Raw genomic sequence first — 18,235 nt, 5'->3', positions numbered from 1 at the left:
ATTTTTGTCATCCAAAGTCACACCACCAGATGGCGCTGAAAACACGTGCAGCTGAGCAGCATCAGCCAACTCTTTATATTTAAATGGATGAAAACATTATGGTAGCTGCTTGAGTAACCTTTACTCTAAAAGGTCTGCAGAAAGTCCACTTGAGGCCCCTTGTGGGTTTGGACAGAACTCGCAGACTTCCCTCAAATGTCCGGAAATTTGAATTCAGCCAAAGGCATAAAAAGAAGACTCAGTAAATAAATGAATATGCCATTGAACGCACCAAAAATAATGTTGAAAATAAATTTGGGCAGTAATTAATCTACAAAATGTGGCATAAATTGATATTTTTGTTAATTTGCTTCTGTATATTATTTAATTGTGTACAATGTCCCCTAATTTATTTACTTTCCAATGAAATTTTCCACTTTATTTCTTAATGTTTTCATCTTTGAATGCCTCGTAAAAAAATACAATTCATTACATTTCAAAAAACCTCAGTAGGTGCTCCAAACAATCATATGTGAAATTCTGTGTTCGGGCTCGATTTAAATGATTATTGTGTAAATGTTCATTTAAAGGAACACTATGTAGTTCTGGAGGAGAAATTCAAAGTCAGAATTTTAACATTTACAATATTAATGTCGTGATAATACAAACTCAGAAATATTTTATTTATTCCATAATTGAATAAAAAAGCTGTTCTCAGAGGAAAATACGGTTCCCAGAACACTGTCTGAAGCTAGAAAGGTGGCAGGGTCCGCCACATGAAAGTGTGTTGCCCTTAAAGGTCAGTTTGTTTATTCAGTCATGAAAACAAAGAAAGTTTGTTGATTTAGTTTGTATTCAAAATTAGAATTTCTTCCTCAAAACTACATGGGTCATTCATTTTACATTTTTCTTCTACTTATTTTAAAAGCTGTTTGTCATATTTGTACCTCACACGGTTATTTAACGACTCTTCTCTGGGGGGGAAATCATCAAAAAGGTTTCTTTAATTGGAGGCTTTGTTTCTTTTCTGAAACTTGAATCTGTCTTCTTAACCAGACAAACTCGAGGACGCACATCTCAGCTCCACATCATAACAATAAGTAATAGTTCTAGTGAGATAGGAACTGATTCAAACAGACTGGTCTTGTCAAGGCATATTGTAGCGGTTGGTATATAATAAGCATGTAAGGAAACAAAAGACTGTTAATCTTCTCATGCTGCATGTTGTGATTGTCCACTGATACACAGTGCTGTCAGCTAGACGCAGTCACACAACTCAATCTCATTTTCCTGTGGTCTACTCCTGAAAAGATGAAGCTTTCAGAGCGGTGAGTGGTGCTCGATGATTCATCCTGAGTCACAGTGACAGCTACTCATGAGTGGGTGTTTTTTTTTAGCTCATTCCCTGCTTAAATCAAATGTGAGTGCTGTGTTGCAAAGCAGAACATCGCTGGTACCTGTGGACGCTACACCTATAGATATGTATAAAAAGTTTACAAAAGCACAGAAATGTATTTGGTAGCACTTGTTAGCATTTATTTTGACACAAAATCCACAGTTTTTTGTCGAATAAAGTAGCGTTGATGTCCAACGTGGTAGAATCTCAATGAAAAAACCTCAAATGGAAGAAACCTAAATACAACCTCACCTTCTGGAGAAAAGCACCTGGATATGTGCAACCAAACAAACGCTTAAAAAGGTGAGAGCATCTCATTGTTTGGATTTTACATCAGAAATCTCTATGCTATACACCAAGATAGAAAATCAACTTCGTGATGACATAAAAATGTTTGGATATTTATATCGACAAATATCATGTTAACAAATACCAACAACAGTCAACTTTGGCCTCATAATAATAAGCGGCAATGATTTAACACCACAACAACACGGCTGACGATAACTCTCTCACACATGCGTACGACACACTGAAGAGCTGCAGGTAGAATTGCACAAGGATACCCTCAAAGAACACCACAGTTTGTAGTAATATTAATCTGAACTACTCCACATACAATCACATATAGATACTTTTATAAATCCTGCTGCCTCGTAGCTGCAAGGAGGAAAAGGTGAACGCTTTTGTTTCCCCGGAGTCAAACAGTCTAGAGTTTTGTTTTTTCCTGGCAAACGAGTTCAGCTATACCAATGTGGGCTCTGTGAGTTTCTTTTTTTTTTCTCAATTCTTCAATTCTTGGCATTACAAAATAAAGTCAGTACAAATATAGAGTAAATACTATCTTGATAAGGAGAAGTAAACAGTCCTTTGCAGTCAAAACTCAGCGAGGTAACAGTCTTATATCAGGCCTTGGCCTTCAGTGGCATTGAGGGTAGAGTTTGGGCATTTTGTCTGTACATACTAGCTGCTGACAAGGCAAAAGAAAATCAAACTGGTTCTATATACACTGAACTAAGATCAGTTTGGCTTGGATGTGAAATCAGAGTTGGAATAAAACTAGCCTCCGTCTGTGCCTCTTGTGTATTACTGTCTTTGAAAAAGGTGATTTAATTACACTGTCAGAATCCTCGAGGACTGTTTAAAACATCTGGATAAACAAATATTCAGTCCACTGCATGAAGAAAAGATCTTCCTTTATCTCTTTCCCTCTTTTTAAGTCTAGACTTTATTTCCTGTGCATGTTTTCCAATGTTTAGTATCACATTTCATCATGATATATCATAAATACATCCTAAAAGATGCTACAAATTCATAAAGATCACATTCAGAATGCTGCTTATACATTTTCAAATGAAAGTCTAAAAATGCAGCGACCAATCGGAGCTATTTTTAGTTTTTTAAGCATTCATGTCTACAAAAAAATAATAAATAAAAATCAAATACTGACAAAACATGTACTGGAGAAATCAGAATAAATAATGATAAAATAATCAATCTTGTCCTCTTTTTCCGTCTTTTGAGACAAACTTGACACAGCCATCCATTTTTAATCAACTGCATAACTTCATAATATTTTCATGGATTTGTCGAGCCATTTTATGTATCACTGACACTCACATATCTTCATAGTGTCTACAATATGAAAGAAAATGGGACTCGCTTCCGACTTCCCCCATATAACACGACTCACTGCTCAGATGTTATTTTCAAATGTGCATAAACAAGACGTGACATATGATTCAGGGTCAAATAATTCAATTTTCTGTATGAAAATATAAACAGTTGGAGAGAAACACCAATATAGAAAATCTAACAAATAATGATGCTTTTACAGTTTGGTTCACATCATACACATGGAGGAAGGACAGGAGACGTTATTTCCAGCTCGCATCTTTGAGTGGAAATAGCTTAAAAACCTTTTACATCAGCAGAAGGATGTTTTGTTTTATCCAGAAAAGTCTTTAAGGAACCTGGAAATACCTACAGGACAGCGGTAAGTGGTGTCACTTTTTTTTTTTTTTACAGAAACACGAATGCTTAACTCTGTGACCTGAATGTAATGTTTAACACATGAGAGGCACAAAATGAGGCTAAAGTAAAACCAGATAATCCGAGTTTGCACTTGGGAGAAACCTTAAGCCAAAGGCATTCAAAATGCAGTGTTATGTACAATCACAGGCCTCTGCCCAGCACAGCTCACGGATCAGTTATAAAGAGGTAAATGTCTTTTTCACAACAGCTAATTTCCTATCAACCAGCATTAACTAGAGTAAGGAAAAAAGTGTGAATACTATTGCTAAATACTATTTTTGCAGGTCTCACATGTACTACATACTGCGTATATTTTATAAAGAGACTGCTAAGCACTGCTAGAAAATGTTTGCCCATTTCATGTACGACTATACACAATTTACAGAAAACACACGCACACACACACTCACATAGCAGCAGTAAACTATAGAAATGCCTAACAGAAAGTCTATTCTCATCTAGGCACCATTTACTTTGAGAAACACACATTAGCGAGACCCAATGAGAAAATAACAACTGTCCATTCTTAAGCCAAAAAATGTACAGGAGCCGAAAGGTTTTCATGTTGATATGTTCAGAGGATAGAGAGTCAGAGCATTAGTCACCTCTGAGACACGCTGTCGGTCAATGCAAAAGAGCGATTCAAAAAATGTTAGGGCGCTGTGGGAAACATAAATAAAACAGAATGTGCTAACTTGCTGATCCTTTTTGACATACACTCTGTCATGGTTTCTGTTTTTGGTTAGTTATTTCCTGCTTTATTTTGTAGTTATATCCTCTTGTGTCTTGTTGTCATTTTCTACTTCCTGCTCACAGTGTTCCCAGTGTTTTACTGCCCAGTTCACAGCCCTCTTGTTAGTTTAGTTTGTATTGTTGTTTCCTCACTCTTTGTCGATTTGTCTGTTTCCATCCACGCGTCTCCTGTGCCTGTTCCTCATGTGTTCCCTGTGTTCTTGATTGTTCCTTGTGATTTTCTGGTTTGTCCTTTGTATTTCTCTTTAGTTTTTCTCCTTGGACTTTCCTGTCTTTTATTACTTGCTTTTTGGATTTTTGCTTTGCGACATTGGATTTCATTAGACATCAGCTATTAAAGCTCACTTTTTGTTTTCAACTTGCCTGCCTCTCTGAGTTCACATGATTGTACAAAGAATATTACTAAATGGGCTCAGGAAAATGTCTTAAATCCGTTTGTCACAAAATAAAGTTTGTTTGCAAATTATTGCATTCTGCTTTAATGTATGTTTTACACGGCGTCCCAACCTTTTTGGTATTGCGGTTATATGACTAATAAAGGCGTTATGGAGCTGAACCGAGAAAGCGTTTTCTGTCCACACAACTCTAAATGAGTTGAAAGCTTTGCCTTCAGGCATTAGACAATTAAGTTGGCTCTTTGCTGAGTCAAGGACACAACAAAGTGGCCTCTAGTCAATGAACTACAGAGACACATGTACATAAATGTGATGCGAGACGTTCTTTCTTTCTAAATCCTGTTCTAAGCTTCAGTACATTTTGTACTGTGAATCAAATACAAGAGAGTACATGTGTGCTATTGCCACGGCTAAAACCAGGAAGTACAGAGCATCAATCTAGGGTATCAACCGGCTGAGGCAGAGACTTCTCTCTTTGTAAAACAAACTGGACATCAGCTGACAAATTATTTCACATCAGAAAACAGGATCAACACATTTAGAGAAAAGCACGTGTGACCACATCTTTAGCCACAGCAAGAATAAACTGCATTATCCTGACTTTAAACCCTCACTCCGAACACTTCACAAGCGTTACTTGACTCAGACAGACATTACAATGGGCACTTCATTTCAAAGTGTCTTCTCAAAGCCTGCACTTGATGCAGTTTTGGACACTTTTCCAGAGGTTTTCAGTCAAGCGTCATGCTATAAAAATTCTCCGTAAACAATTTAAGTATATATATTTTGTTGCTGCGATGCATAACCTTTTACATTCATTATCAGTGATGAGATTAGGCTTAAAGTTTCTGCCTCGTAAAAACTCAACAGTCTGTCCGTGGAGGAGTCAGATTTACATTGCCTTGCAAAAATGGCAACAACCAACCAGGAGCGTGTTCAAACACCTTAAATCCAAAGTCATACAGTCAGTTAATTAAACAGCATAATCATGTAACAATCTGATACAACAACATATAATCATCACACCATTGTAAAGCTTTGCCACCTACACATTTTAATCAATGTTTGCACCCCCTTTTCTTTAGGGAGCAACGTAAGACACAATGTATAAAACACACTTCTTGAACAAGTTATAGTAGTTGCCTTTTCTCATTATTTCCTCTGATAAACAGAGAGAAGTAGGCTGGTGAAAGCAAAAATTCACCCCACAACAACAAAGGTCACAGGTTAGTCCTGTGACCTCCAACCATAGAGTTGTAATCCCTTTCAAAAGTTAAAAAGTAAATAGAGTGATCCACGCACAGTTTGTTTGAGCTGCTCTTTTGAAAATGAATTGTTCAGTAATTTTACTTCATAAACTCCTAGAATATATACCTATATATATATATTTCAATTCAAGAAGATGTCAGTTAATGATAAACAGTCATGGTCATTTCTGATTCTTGTATATGCTAAATCAGGCAGTGGTTCCCAACCTTGTTGCTGTGTGACCCTTTAAAATGAAAGACTATATTGATGTGACCCCATCGCACATTGCATATGTCAACACCTTGTGAGCAGTTCCCCCAAAGATTGCTTTCCACTTCTCAGATCAGATTGTTTCATTTGAATGTCCAAAGAGGTCAAACAATCCATAATTAGATTAGAGAAACACCAGAAAATAAGTGTATAATTTTGTATAAAAAAACTGATTTTTTTGTTAAGCATTTAACTTGTGAAACCTCAGACGGGTCCTTTCCCCCAGGTTGGGAACCACTGACTATAAGAAAATTCATTTCAAGAGCTAAAATGCTATTTCAGCAATGTTGCGTCATGCAGACAGAGAAAGGAGAGATCAGAAGCAAACGGGTGAGGGGTGTAGGGAAAAACAGATCTGGTTAGCATATGGAAAAATGGAGTCAGAGAAAGAGAATCTCATTAGCATTTTCATCACTTTAGAGAAAAAGATATGCCTTCTGCTGAACCACAAATAAATTAACTACAAAATAGGACCTTCAGGTGTCAGCTTATTTTGGAGTTAGAATACAGAGAAAACAAGAGGATGCATTCCTCTTGTTTTTAAGACCTACAAGACTATCCTTCAGTGATTCAACTTTTCACCTACTAGTCTTGATCTATGTGGATGCTATCAAGCATTAGCATCTCACTATTTCCACTTGTGTGACTGCATCTCCCTGGCCGTCAGCTTACGAGGACTCCACAGTGATGATGGCCTCGCCTGCCTTCTGGATGATGCTGGAGGATGAGGAGTCGTCCAGGAGTGGTGACTGAACGGCACCCTTTGCTCGGAGGGAACAGTCCACGCTGTCGTGCAGCATGTCTGCCCTCTCTGCCTCCTTCACAGCCTCTTTCCTTCCTTTACCAAAAGGCCCCTTCTGCAGTTCCTCTTCCTCACGCTCCTCTCTCTTCACGTGGCAGCGACACACCTCGATGCCCGAGTCACCCGTTAGCCGTCGATGCCGGAAATGGTCCTCCTCGTCATCTTCTTCCTCTTCCTCCTCTTCTTTTTTGTGCTCCTCTTTGTTGTCGCAATGCATGAAAACAGCCACATTTGAGGAGAAGAGAGCTTGTTTTGGGGGAGACAGAGCTGGTCTGCGGATCGGACCACAAAGTGAGGCCTCTTCTCCTTGCTCTTTCTGGACAGCCACTGCTCCGAGTGGGTCTGAGAGGACGAGAGGATGGATTTGACCGGGAGGGAGGGAGGATAACAGAATGAGAGGAGAAAGAGGGAGACGAGAGGGGTGTGAGGGACGAGAGTGTAAAGGAAGAGAGAGTGGTGGAGCTAAGGGTGAGACTCCTTCGCTGCCACTTGAGGACCGTCTCTGTACGGGTATGACATCAGGAGTGACTGCAGGTATAACATCGGGTGGAACTTGTGTCGGTGGTGGCGGGGAAGGTGTTGCTGTATAGTGCGCCACACCTCTTGGCATGACAACATAGTCGCCCCCTGCTTCACTGGGTGTGGAGATGTGGCTGCTGTCATATGTTTCGTCTGTCACCTGGACAGAGAAGGAGGTGCTGCAGGGGGAGGTGAGAGAGCATGACTCGCAGGAGCAGCTGGTGTAGTTATCAGAGCTCTGGGAGGAGGTCAGGGCACTTGGGCCGGGGCCCAGATAGGGAGGGCAGGGGTGACGGTGGTGGTGGTGATGGGGGTAAGCGGAGCTAGGACCTCCCATGGCACCTCCCTGCAGGGCAAAGACGGAGCTGTAAGGCGGAGGAGGGGTGCTGGGCTGTGCTGCCACCTCCTCATAGGAGGGCAGCTTGAAGGAAGCCAGAAAACCTGTGACAGAAGAAATATATCAGATCAAATGTGCGGTCTGCTACTTGGCTCGTTAAAGGAACAGTTCACCCCAAAATTAAAAACACATATTTCTTAAATAAATATGTGGAATAAAATAATATAAATAGACGTACTGAGGTCCAGCATTGAGGAAGGGTAGTTGCAGGCTCCATTATAGGCGATCAGATTGATCTCCCTCTGTCTCTGCTGCTGTTGGATCCTCAACTTGGCCCGGCGGTGGCGATAAGCACAGAAACAGCTAAAGAGGATCAGCACCGTCCACAGCAGCCAGAACCCTGCACGAAACAGGAAATGAATCCAACATGAACCGAGCATTCATCATCATGAAAACGAACGTTAAACTGTCGACCTGGTATCTGAATTACATCTCAGATCTACTCAGACTTTTAGATTTGTTTCCTGGCTTTGGTGGCGACTACATATTAGAGACAAGTAATTCATTTCAGTTCATATTTGCTGCTGCTTCTTTTTTTTACCATATGTATGTATGTATGGTTGAGGTCTGGTAGCTAACAGTTGGAGGAGTGGCAAAAAAAATCCTTTAATGTCAAACTTAACCATGTACTTAACCTTTAATCTGTAAATGTATTTTTTTATATGATCCTCTGATCTGACAAAGAAAAACATACAGTTTCAAAGTGATTTGTAAGATCTAACAATCAGATTCAATTAGAGAGCGTTACAACATGTAGCTTAAAACAGTTGTTTGGTGCCTCCTAGTGTTTATTTGAAATACTTCACCATGGCAGTACAGTGTTTTGTTTTTTTGTTTAGAGTTAAAATTCAACAAATGGCATAATGACAACAATGAAGGTAAAGCACCAAACGAGCTTATTCATCAACTATACCTAAATATTATGTTTTATCACCGTCTGTCTGACGAAGAAGAGCGAATCTCTGAATTAGTTTGAAAACGAGACATGAAATGATTTTGACATCGTCCCTCTCTGAATTTCCTCCTCTGCTTGTCTGCATATTATGTTTCATATATAACTAGTCACGTCAACAGAAATCAAATCACAAGGAGAACCAAAATACTGTTATAAGCTCTTCTTAATATGGAAGAGCAATTTAAGTAAAATCTCATTTTTCTGTCTGGACTCAAAGTGTCCTCAAGCTTCAAGCTTCAACTTACTGTCATTTCTTTGTGTACTTGCATACATAAAAAACAGAATATTGTTCCTTCCAGCCCATGGCAGTGCAACGGACCAATAAATATCTAAAATACAACAGGTTGGTTACATAAAAACACAACAATTAGCTGCACAGTGTGTTAAAGTGCATATAAAGCCCTGGCAGCACTGCACGATAAATGTCACAAATTACAGCCTGAGCCTCAGGAGCCTGTCTACGCTACAGTGGAGAAAAGTCAGTCAGTTGACTCACACCAGAGTTCATAGTAGTAGGTACAGCAGCCTGTCTCTCCACAGCAGTGCCCAGTTTCACACAGGTAACCTGGATTGTTCACCCCAGGACAGTACTTGGGGCTGACAACAGGCCGGCTACCAGAACCCCCCTGATGCTTCACCACCTAGTGGATGAAACACAGCATCACATATCACCACAGTGAAAACAGCAGACTCAGTATGAGTGTTAAAGTTGCTCTTGACCCTCGCAAAAGAATCTTGACAAAATACTCTTGACTTAAGATCCTTATTTTTTTTTTTATTTAGAGGTTTTAATCAGGATAAAGCAGAAGAGGACACACGACCACCTGTTATCATCTGACTGAACTTATATATAGCACAATATCTGTATTCACAGCACATATCACATATTGTCGTTGGAGTATCATAGAGTCCTGTTTCTCGTATTGTATTTTCGCTCCGTTTAAATATCTGGCTGCTAAATCCTCGGTTGTGGGCCGTAAAACCAAAACTGTGAGCTGGAAAATGCTAATATGCTTCATAGCGGGTGATAATTCTATATTACACATGACATATTTCATCCATCTTTAACATAAAAATATCAATTAATGCAGCTTTAAAGGTCCGGTGTACAGGATTTAGGGTAGACCTCTTGGCAAAAATGGAATATAATATTCATAATTATGTTTTCTTTCGTGTATAATCACCTGAAATTAAGAATTGTCATGTTTCTACAATAGCCAAGAACGAGCAATGACTCTAGAGTGGGCCGTTTTCATTTTTTCCCTGATGGGGAGGGTGAGACGAGGGGTGTTCAGTTGGTTGCAGTCTGCTAAATCCTACACACGGGACCTTTAAGATTATCTTGTTAGATGACGGTATGTTTGTGGGCAGCCACAGGTTGAATTTAAATGTAGAAAATCTCACACCATATTAACTGTGCGCATGTCAGCTTCCTTCTGAGGAACCGCCACCTGAAATGAGAAATGAAAGGACCTCTGAGAATTTTTACAGTGACATCTTAATCATTAGCAAGTCGGTGTGAGGGCGAGAAGCAAGTGAAGAATTAAACGCCGACATTAAATATTAAATGTTTGACACATTTCAATGCTTTGGGGAGAAGAGATGAGGCGAGATGAGCTCAGGACACTTCAGCACAACCGTAAACTACAACAATCATGCAGCAAGAAGAAGAGGTTTCTAAATCTGTTATGTACATAGTTACCACACATGAGACTGAGAAGTGCTAACAAATAATTATGCATTGCCATGGCAACCACCGTGGTTACGCTCTGAGGCTTTTTCTTCTCATGTGGACAATGCTTTATATTATCCAGTGGTATGAAATGTTTAGCTGTGGTTGTGAAGGTCGAGCTCTCCTTACCGTAGCAGCTTCAGTCCCATCCAGCACCCGCAGGGACATGGTCATCTGGTCAAAGACAAGAGACATACAGTAATAAAGATATAGCAGGAGAGAGAAAAATGATACAGTGAATAATAAACAGAAGATCTGCACTACGTGTTGCAACTGGCAAGGGCACACGCTTCACGAGAAACAAATCACACCGCTACAATCAAGCATGACGAGAAAAGGCCACTAAAGGCCTATTTTCCAGTCTGAAGATGCTGGCTCCTCAAGGAGACAGGAAGGTCAATGGCTTTTTAACAAAAGCTATTTCTTCTCTGTGGGTCGAGATGAGCAGACAGAAAGCACCAATTCCCAGGCACACTCCTAAAACCTCGTGAGCTCTCTCCCTCTCTCAAGCAAAAGGTACCTCACCTCTGAAACTGAATTACAGTAGTCAAAGGTTGCAACGAAGGATCGTTTTCATTACTGAGTTGTCTGCAGATTATTTTTTCCGTCTACCAACTAACTGTTGGACGTGCATTCTCCAAGTCCGAGGTGTTCAAATAGCTGGTTTTGTCTGCCCAACAGTTGAACACTCAAAGATGTTCATTTTACAACGATTTGAAAGGAGAAAAACAGAAATCTCTAACATGTGTGAGCCTGAAAACTGATTAGTTTTCTGTTGATCTGCTAATCGACAAGGCTCACATACATACAGCGTGAAACATCCAGTCATTTTAAAAGAACATTCATTTTCCGCATGGGATTATTTTTGACACATCAGCAGGCAATGAAACCTTTAACCTATGAACAGGCTAACCTACCTATAAAAGGATGGATGCTAGCACATCGGCACCGTTAGCGTCCAAATATCATCAGCAGAGTAAATTAACACTATATGTGCGTTTTCGCTACCCAGTCACTGTGCAGATTCAAAAATTTTGCGTGTCACTCACACCTCTGCAAATGTCACTCAGGCCCACTGTGAGTAAAAAGGGGAAAAAATGCCAGCGTGTGTGCTGCTGGATGTGAGGCCACTGTCACGAACAATGTGAACACACACCGAGGGCTCGCTGGCTTGTTGTGCTCCAGGCCTGCAGCAATGTAAATGAGACCTCTTTTGTTAACAACTGGCTACCGGTTATGTACTCAGCATGGGGAACAATGTTGGCCCTACAACTGCAGTGTGTGTGTGCGTACATGCATACAAGCCAATGCACACACAGCTATTAGCAGGTCCAGAATTACAACGACGGTCTGTTTACACAGGACAAAATGAAAAAATGAGCCAAAATTCAACAAGCAGACGAATCCACACACTGACCTGAGGCTGTACAACATGCAACAATACATAATAAACTATATATACACTTATTCAACAGCTGATGCATCCACATTCACAGTTTGTAAATAAGAGAGGGTCTTATAGAAGTAGGTCAGGAGTTTTTTATGAAACAATTACATTTTCAGTAACATTGTCTGTTGATATGGGTATTGATTTTAATTTTTTAACAGATTGTAGCTTCACAGTTAGAATAAATTATATTAATGACACTTTTGGTCCGTCCCAACACGTGAGCGCAGCTACATGATGATACGTTACATTTAATGGAAACATTTCAAGATGTCTTGCATCATTTTAAGCATTTTCCCACAAATTCAACCTGGTGAATTTAATATTTCTGGAAAGGTTAGGGCCTTGTCCACACAACCTGCAGCCGTAATGATGGAGCAATCGTAGGATCCGGCAGGGTTTAGGGGTTTTTAACAATTTCATACTTTTATGCGAGTAATAATGTCAATGCAGGACTTTAGGACAGGGATGATGAGGTTAAATTGTGGTCATGTGTATTTTAATTTCAGGATTGTGTCGTTGTTTCTTTGTGTCTTTTAATATCTTTGAAACATGTCGGAAATAAGTGTTTTTACTTGACATGTTATCCTTCAGATTTTCGTCTGATAACGCAGAAATAAAAACAAACAACCAATCAATCAGTCAAAACATTACATGACACTATGGTGGAAGAGCAATGTCTAACCAAGGACATACTGCCTGCTTCCTCCTTTCTGCTTAAAGCTGATCTGTGTGGACATGATCTTCACAGGTAGTGCTCTCTCAGCCGGGTACATTTTTCAATGCCGCTGCTGATACAATACTCAAGGTTTGGTAGCGCTACCAAATAAACTTAATTTTTCTGCAAAACATTTAATTTATGTAACAAAAGAAGCCCACATGCTCAAATCTTGACGGCCAGACATGAACCTTAATTAACAGTCACAGAGTGGCACGATGAGGATATTAAATGAGAAACCATCTGATCAAAGACTAAGTTAAGTTCTGACGATCAACTTTTAGCTTCAAGATTCAAGATCAAGATGCAGATTAAATCAGCTGATATTCACTTTGTCGACTGCAATCAGCTTATCGGCGAATAAGGTGACGGATAAACATCGACCAGCGGCAGCGGGCGACGTTTATCTGTTGTGACACATCAATTTTGCACCCGGTACATTCATGTGGTGCCGGCTCATGACGTCACTGCCGTCAGTTTGTAAGGCTATGTAGCTTATGATTTCTTGGTTTCCCTGGCACACCCTCAACAAAGGCTATCAGCCAAATTGTTATTTTAAACATCGGTTAAACTTTTTCTTTTACACTGCTACTGCGAACTGTAGAAACTAACTGTATGCTTGTTTCTGATCATGTGGTTCCTCACTAGGCTTCAATACTGTTCTGAAAGTCGGAGTCAAGAGGGGAAGTGTTGATGTGGAGCTGAGATCCTGTGGTAAACCCACCACACGGCACCGAGTACAGGCACAGCGGTGTGAAGTGATCATCCAGACTTCCCCAGAGACCACAGACCAACCACAAATAACTTCCACCCCCGGGGTCCCAAACGTATCCAGGGGACCGCCACATACCTTCACTATACCCACGCTACATGAAATCACTGAGGAATGTGAGTCTTTGTGAGAGGCTAAAGAAAGTGAGACAACATTAGAAAACTATTTTGATAATCGATTTCAAGATAAAATGTCAAATATTTGCTGGTTCCAGCTTCTTAAATGTGAGGACTTGATAATTAATTGATAAATTAACAATCTTTGGGTTTTGGACTGTTCGTTTGACAATATCAATTAATGCAGCTTTAAAGGTCCGGTGTGCAGGATTTAGGGTAGACCTCTTGGCAAAAATGGAATATAATAATCATAATTATGTTTTCTTTTGTGTATAATCACCTGAAATTAAGAATTGTTATGTTTCTACAATAGCCAAGAACGAGCAATGACTCTAGAGTGGGCTGTTTTCATTTTTTCCCTTAGGGCAGGGTGGGACGAGGGGTGTTCAGTTGGTTGCAGTCAGTTAAATGTGAGGACTTGATAGTAAATTAACAATCTTTGGGTTTTGGACTGTTCGTTTGACAAAAGAAGCATTTTGAAGACGTCACTTCAGCAAAATAATCAATAGTGAAGATAATCAGAAGTTGTGGTCTTAGACAACATGCACTGAAAGCGTGCCATCGTGTGACATAATCAAGGTTATGACAGAGGATGTGAATTATAAAACTGACAGGAATATGGCTTTATATGTGATTAGTGTGAAGTTAAGACTCCTGAGACTGAGACTGTTGAGCAAACTGTTGTCATCGTGCAGGTCTAAGAAATTCAATTTCAACATCAGACCAGATTCAAGACAGACAAATAGGACACAATGAAGCCTATAAAAAAAAAAATCAAGCCGTATATGAAGCTTATATGAAGTCATAAAAACAAAGTGTTGGACTTGGACTGTAAATCTAGTACAACCTGTTAGGCACTGCTGTGCTTTATTATGCTCATTATGTCACTAATGCACCTTTTCTCTCCCCTCAACACTCTCACTTCACAGTGCCAGAGGCTTTGTGGTCTATGTTGTTTTACATGTCACAGGCTGAACATAGACGCCTCCTCCTTGAGCACTTTCAAAGTTTCCAGATGTAAGCCATCGCCATTTTCATTGTGGTCTTATAAACACAGTTGTAAAAGCCTAAACACTTTCAGACGACCATAACAGACTTGAGACAGGAAACAGTATCTTCACGCACAGGGTCCTGAATCAGCAGTGTGGTGTTTGGAAATTGTACATTAGATGTGATTAGGCTGTGATGGTCTGGCAGTAAAACCTGCTTTAATGCTCCGTGCTGCATTATCACACACGTTTCAAGGAATCAACTTGAAATCAAATGTCAGCTTCAGCAGCACAAATCAACAAGTCACAACTCCTTTAAGTCGATAATACACTGACTTACAGCTTTCCTTTATCGGCCCCGGAGGAAGCTGACTGCATTTAGGCAGCAATCTTGTAAATTTGTGAATTTCAGTGAGCTTAGAAAATCCCCATAATACTCTCGTTGTGCACTTGAAGGCCCACAACTGTAAAACTTGGGACTACAGCAACACAAACCAGACCTGGCTGACTTTACTGCTCACCAAACATCTGCTGCAGTGGTGCAAGAAAAAAAAAGAAAAAAAAAAAGCATGCACCCATTGTCCCCAGAAATACATCAACAGATGCAAAGACGAAGACATGACAAGACAGATGGGTACAGAACAAGTTGAGGCCACTGTTTGTCAACAACAACAACAACAACAACAACAGGCCGAGGGAAGAAGCGTGTTGCTCTGCAGAAGCAGCTGTCGGCAGCGGTGTTTGTGTCAAAGCAAAGCTGTGCAGCGCATTTTTTTTTTTTTTTACCTCCTCTGCCTTCAGCCCGAGGCAGAAAGTCAACGTTTTCTCTGGATCCATGGCGACAGCTGAATACCAAGCTACACAGAGAAAAAGATGAGCGCAGGAAAGTGGGATGTTAGTCCGCTAAGCCCCCATCACCGCTGTCCCGCTCCGCAGACACGGTGGCCTCCCCATCCGCCATTGCCCGGACGGACAGACGGATGCCCCTCCCCAGACTCCGCTGCACACACCGGGGGGGCAACCAGCGCGTATTCGGTAACGGATGGAGACGGGGATGTCACAGTGCAGACGGTCCTGTCGTCGACTGCTGTTTTGCTGTGGTGAGATAACGATGTTTCACTCTTTGTTTTCGCAGAGAGGGTTGGAGCCGTGCATGATGTCATGCTTCTCCAGCCCCCTGAAGTACTTGTACGGCAGCGCCGCGGCTTTGATTGGCCGGAGCTCCCAGCAACAGCCGCACAGAGGCAGCCTCCGCCGGGCTGCGATACACGCTACTGTCGCTTTATTAACTACGGCCAAGCACCGCAACACGTGTCTGTTGTGTTAAATGTAGTAAAAACACACAAGCGTGATGTGTGGTAGTGTGTGTGTGGCCTTCACGGTCAGTTTTGCCAAGTGGGGATTTGTGAGAACCAGACAAAGACAGGAAATAAACAAAAAACTTCATACTTAATTACCAAAATGCAAATAAAATGTGCATAAGAAATGAGTGAGCAAGTCAGATTTGGATTTCTTTCATACTTCAAGTACAAAGTTAGCTTAAAAAAACTTAGCTAAGAAAAGTGTTACGTTAGCCAGCTAGCTAACCTACTTCTGAACTCGACAGTTTAATTCGCTAGCTGACTGCTACATGGTGATGATAACATTACTTGGAAGAAATTTCATCTTATTTTCTTTCTTTCTTTCCAAAAGTAGTATAAATAAAAGAGAAATGTAGCTAGTAGTTCAAAATGTAACATTAAATAGAAAATGCTGCGCTTGTATATCATGCTAGCTGTTAGCTATAAATTCAGTGATGTTCGCAAAAAAAAACATTCAAACATAAGCGTTAGCTTACCTGGCTGAAGGCATGATACATCCACCACTGAGGGACTTAGTTGGCAGACTTTCAACCAGAGCGGTGAATGATTTAAATTGAGTTTCTGCTCTATAAACGCTTCATCAAACTATTAGTTTGCCAAACAGCTCCGTGCAGGAAAGTCTTGCTAGCTAATGCTAACCAGCTTATAAATCGCCACATCTAGAGTCACACCTGTGATCTTTGCTCAGGTGTTGCCATCATCCTTTACCTCAGAGGTGAGGCCCTGCCCATCCTGGACCACAGTTGTTGGTGGGGCGCCTGGTTGAAGGCCTCAACATGTTGTACAGAGCTTTTGATACAGCTACTTTCACAAAAATGTTATAGGTTAGACTCATAGGCCCACTGTTTTTTCATGTTTCGTGTCATTGTAAGTTAAAATATCTCAGTCAACATTTAAAAAAACAAAAACAATTCCTGACCAGTTGATAGCCTCTATATTTATCCATGCCAAGCCTGTATGTGTTCATGAATAATATTTGATTTTCCATCATTTATTTTGCTGTCTTGACCAGGACTGAAAATGAAAGTAAAACAAAATCAATGTAATAGGCCTGATTATTTTATTTATTTATTTATTTATTTATTTATTTATTTATTTATCTTCTTTGTCTTTCATGGCATCTACAGGAAATGGTTGACTGTCATGTGTCTTGATAGGGTCGGTTCCAGCAACATGCATCAAGAACAGATTGCTGTGGTCGTCACAAGAGGGCAGCAGACTACATGCTTTTGCTTTTTTAAGTCAGTTTTCCGCTGCACTCAGGCCCTGAGGTAGGATGAGTGACCCATAGTATAAAATAAGACCTGGACACAGAGTTACAGTTGTGTTTATGTAGAATTATTCATCTGTACTCATTAATTTATTAATCAATCAATTCTCTCTTAGTGTTGCTCTGTTTTTCTGTGTGTGTGTGCGTGTGTGTGTGTGTGCGTGTGTGTGTGAACCCCTTGACACAAAAGGGGAACGAGGAAGCTAAAGTATTTCCACCGCCCCGCCTATTGTTTTCCCTGCATGTCTTGCTCACCAGTTTCGTTTGTGCATGTGAGTGTAAACCCATTAAACCACCTGGATTAGAGGAAACACAAATAAACAGGGTGTGTTAGCCGCTCAAAGGTGTTGTGGTTAACTAGCAATTGGTGTTAATTGGTTGGCAACCATCACATGTTTCATACCGTGTCGATGAGCCACATGGAAAACAGGAATTTCTACCTGTTTGGTAGATTTTCACCAACAATCTAGTGATCGGTTATTGAAATGGGCTGATTCAATCAGCTGATGTACTGTAATTTTCCGACGACACATGTGGTCAACTTGTCTGCTCACCCACGTAATGACACAATGTGACAAAACACACTTCCTCTGACCCGTCTTAGCACATACACATGTACGTGCACGCCCACGCGCTGACACAAACAAACAACCGGCTCAGTAAATACTGTCAACGCAATCGGCGACAGAAGTTACATTTCTAGTTTTAGTTCAGTTTAAGTGACACGAATCCTTGAGAGAGCACATATGCTGCAGTGTAATTTAGAGGAAACTCAAAATGAAACTCTTTTTATGTTTTTATTTTCTTTCCACGCTGAGGTCAGACATGTGATCCGTGCAGTAATGAATCCTGCTTTGTAATTAAGGAATATGTAGGCTGTGCAAAATGCACGCTGGCACTCGGCGTGCGGAGATGTGGCCTCGCAGCACGTCTCTGCCTTTCTCTTATCTCACACCACAGTCGTCACCCTTCTCTGGATGCACAGAGGGGGAGTAGCTTCAGCAGCAGCTACACATACATTTAAAAAATGCATGTTTCATGAAGGAGGTGTGTGTGTGTGTTTAAGGGCTGCACTAACACAA

General features: G+C 40.6%; 1 protein-coding gene across 2 annotated transcripts; it reads right to left on the bottom strand.

Moving 5' to 3' along the window:
* Positions 1 to 6,284: 6,284 nt before the first annotated feature.
* On the bottom strand, positions 6,285 to 16,413 carry LOC141002547 (uncharacterized). Of its 2 annotated transcripts, none has more exons than XM_073473910.1 (6): positions 16,360 to 16,413; positions 10,610 to 10,654; positions 10,155 to 10,199; positions 9,245 to 9,389; positions 7,972 to 8,133; positions 6,285 to 7,837 (listed from the first exon to the last, which is right to left on the bottom strand). In XM_073473910.1, the coding sequence occupies exons 1-6, from the start codon at positions 16,378 to 16,380 to the stop codon at positions 6,744 to 6,746; spliced, it is 1,512 nt and encodes a 503-aa protein (XP_073330011.1). In that variant the 5' UTR covers positions 16,381 to 16,413; the 3' UTR covers positions 6,285 to 6,743. The 2 variants fall into 2 exon arrangements, with proteins under 2 accessions (XP_073330011.1, XP_073330004.1); XM_073473903.1 differs by lacking the exon at positions 16,360 to 16,413 and adding an exon at positions 15,309 to 15,634.
* Positions 16,414 to 18,235: the final 1,822 nt, after the last annotated feature.

This window comes from Pagrus major, chromosome 1, assembly GCF_040436345.1.
Source record: "Pagrus major chromosome 1, Pma_NU_1.0".
NCBI classification, from domain to species: domain Eukaryota; kingdom Metazoa; phylum Chordata; class Actinopteri; order Spariformes; family Sparidae; genus Pagrus; species Pagrus major.
The sequence above is the reverse complement of the archived record's forward strand: the minus strand, read 5'-3'. Positions and strand labels throughout refer to the sequence as shown.

Bases quoted from the DNA above. Each gene is read 5' to 3' on its own strand.
- LOC141002547 (XM_073473903.1), bottom strand. From the start codon at position 15,359: ATGGATCCAGAGAAAACGTTGACTTTCTGCCTCGGGCTGAAGGCAGAG. The intron at 10,200-10,609 runs GTAAGGAGAGCT...TTCTCATTTCAG, and splicing joins ATGGGACTGAAGCTGCTACG to GTGGCGGTTCCTCAGAAGGA. The intron at 7,838-7,971 runs GTACGTCTATTT...CTTCTGTCACAG, and splicing joins TTCCTCAATGCTGGACCTCA to GTTTTCTGGCTTCCTTCAAG.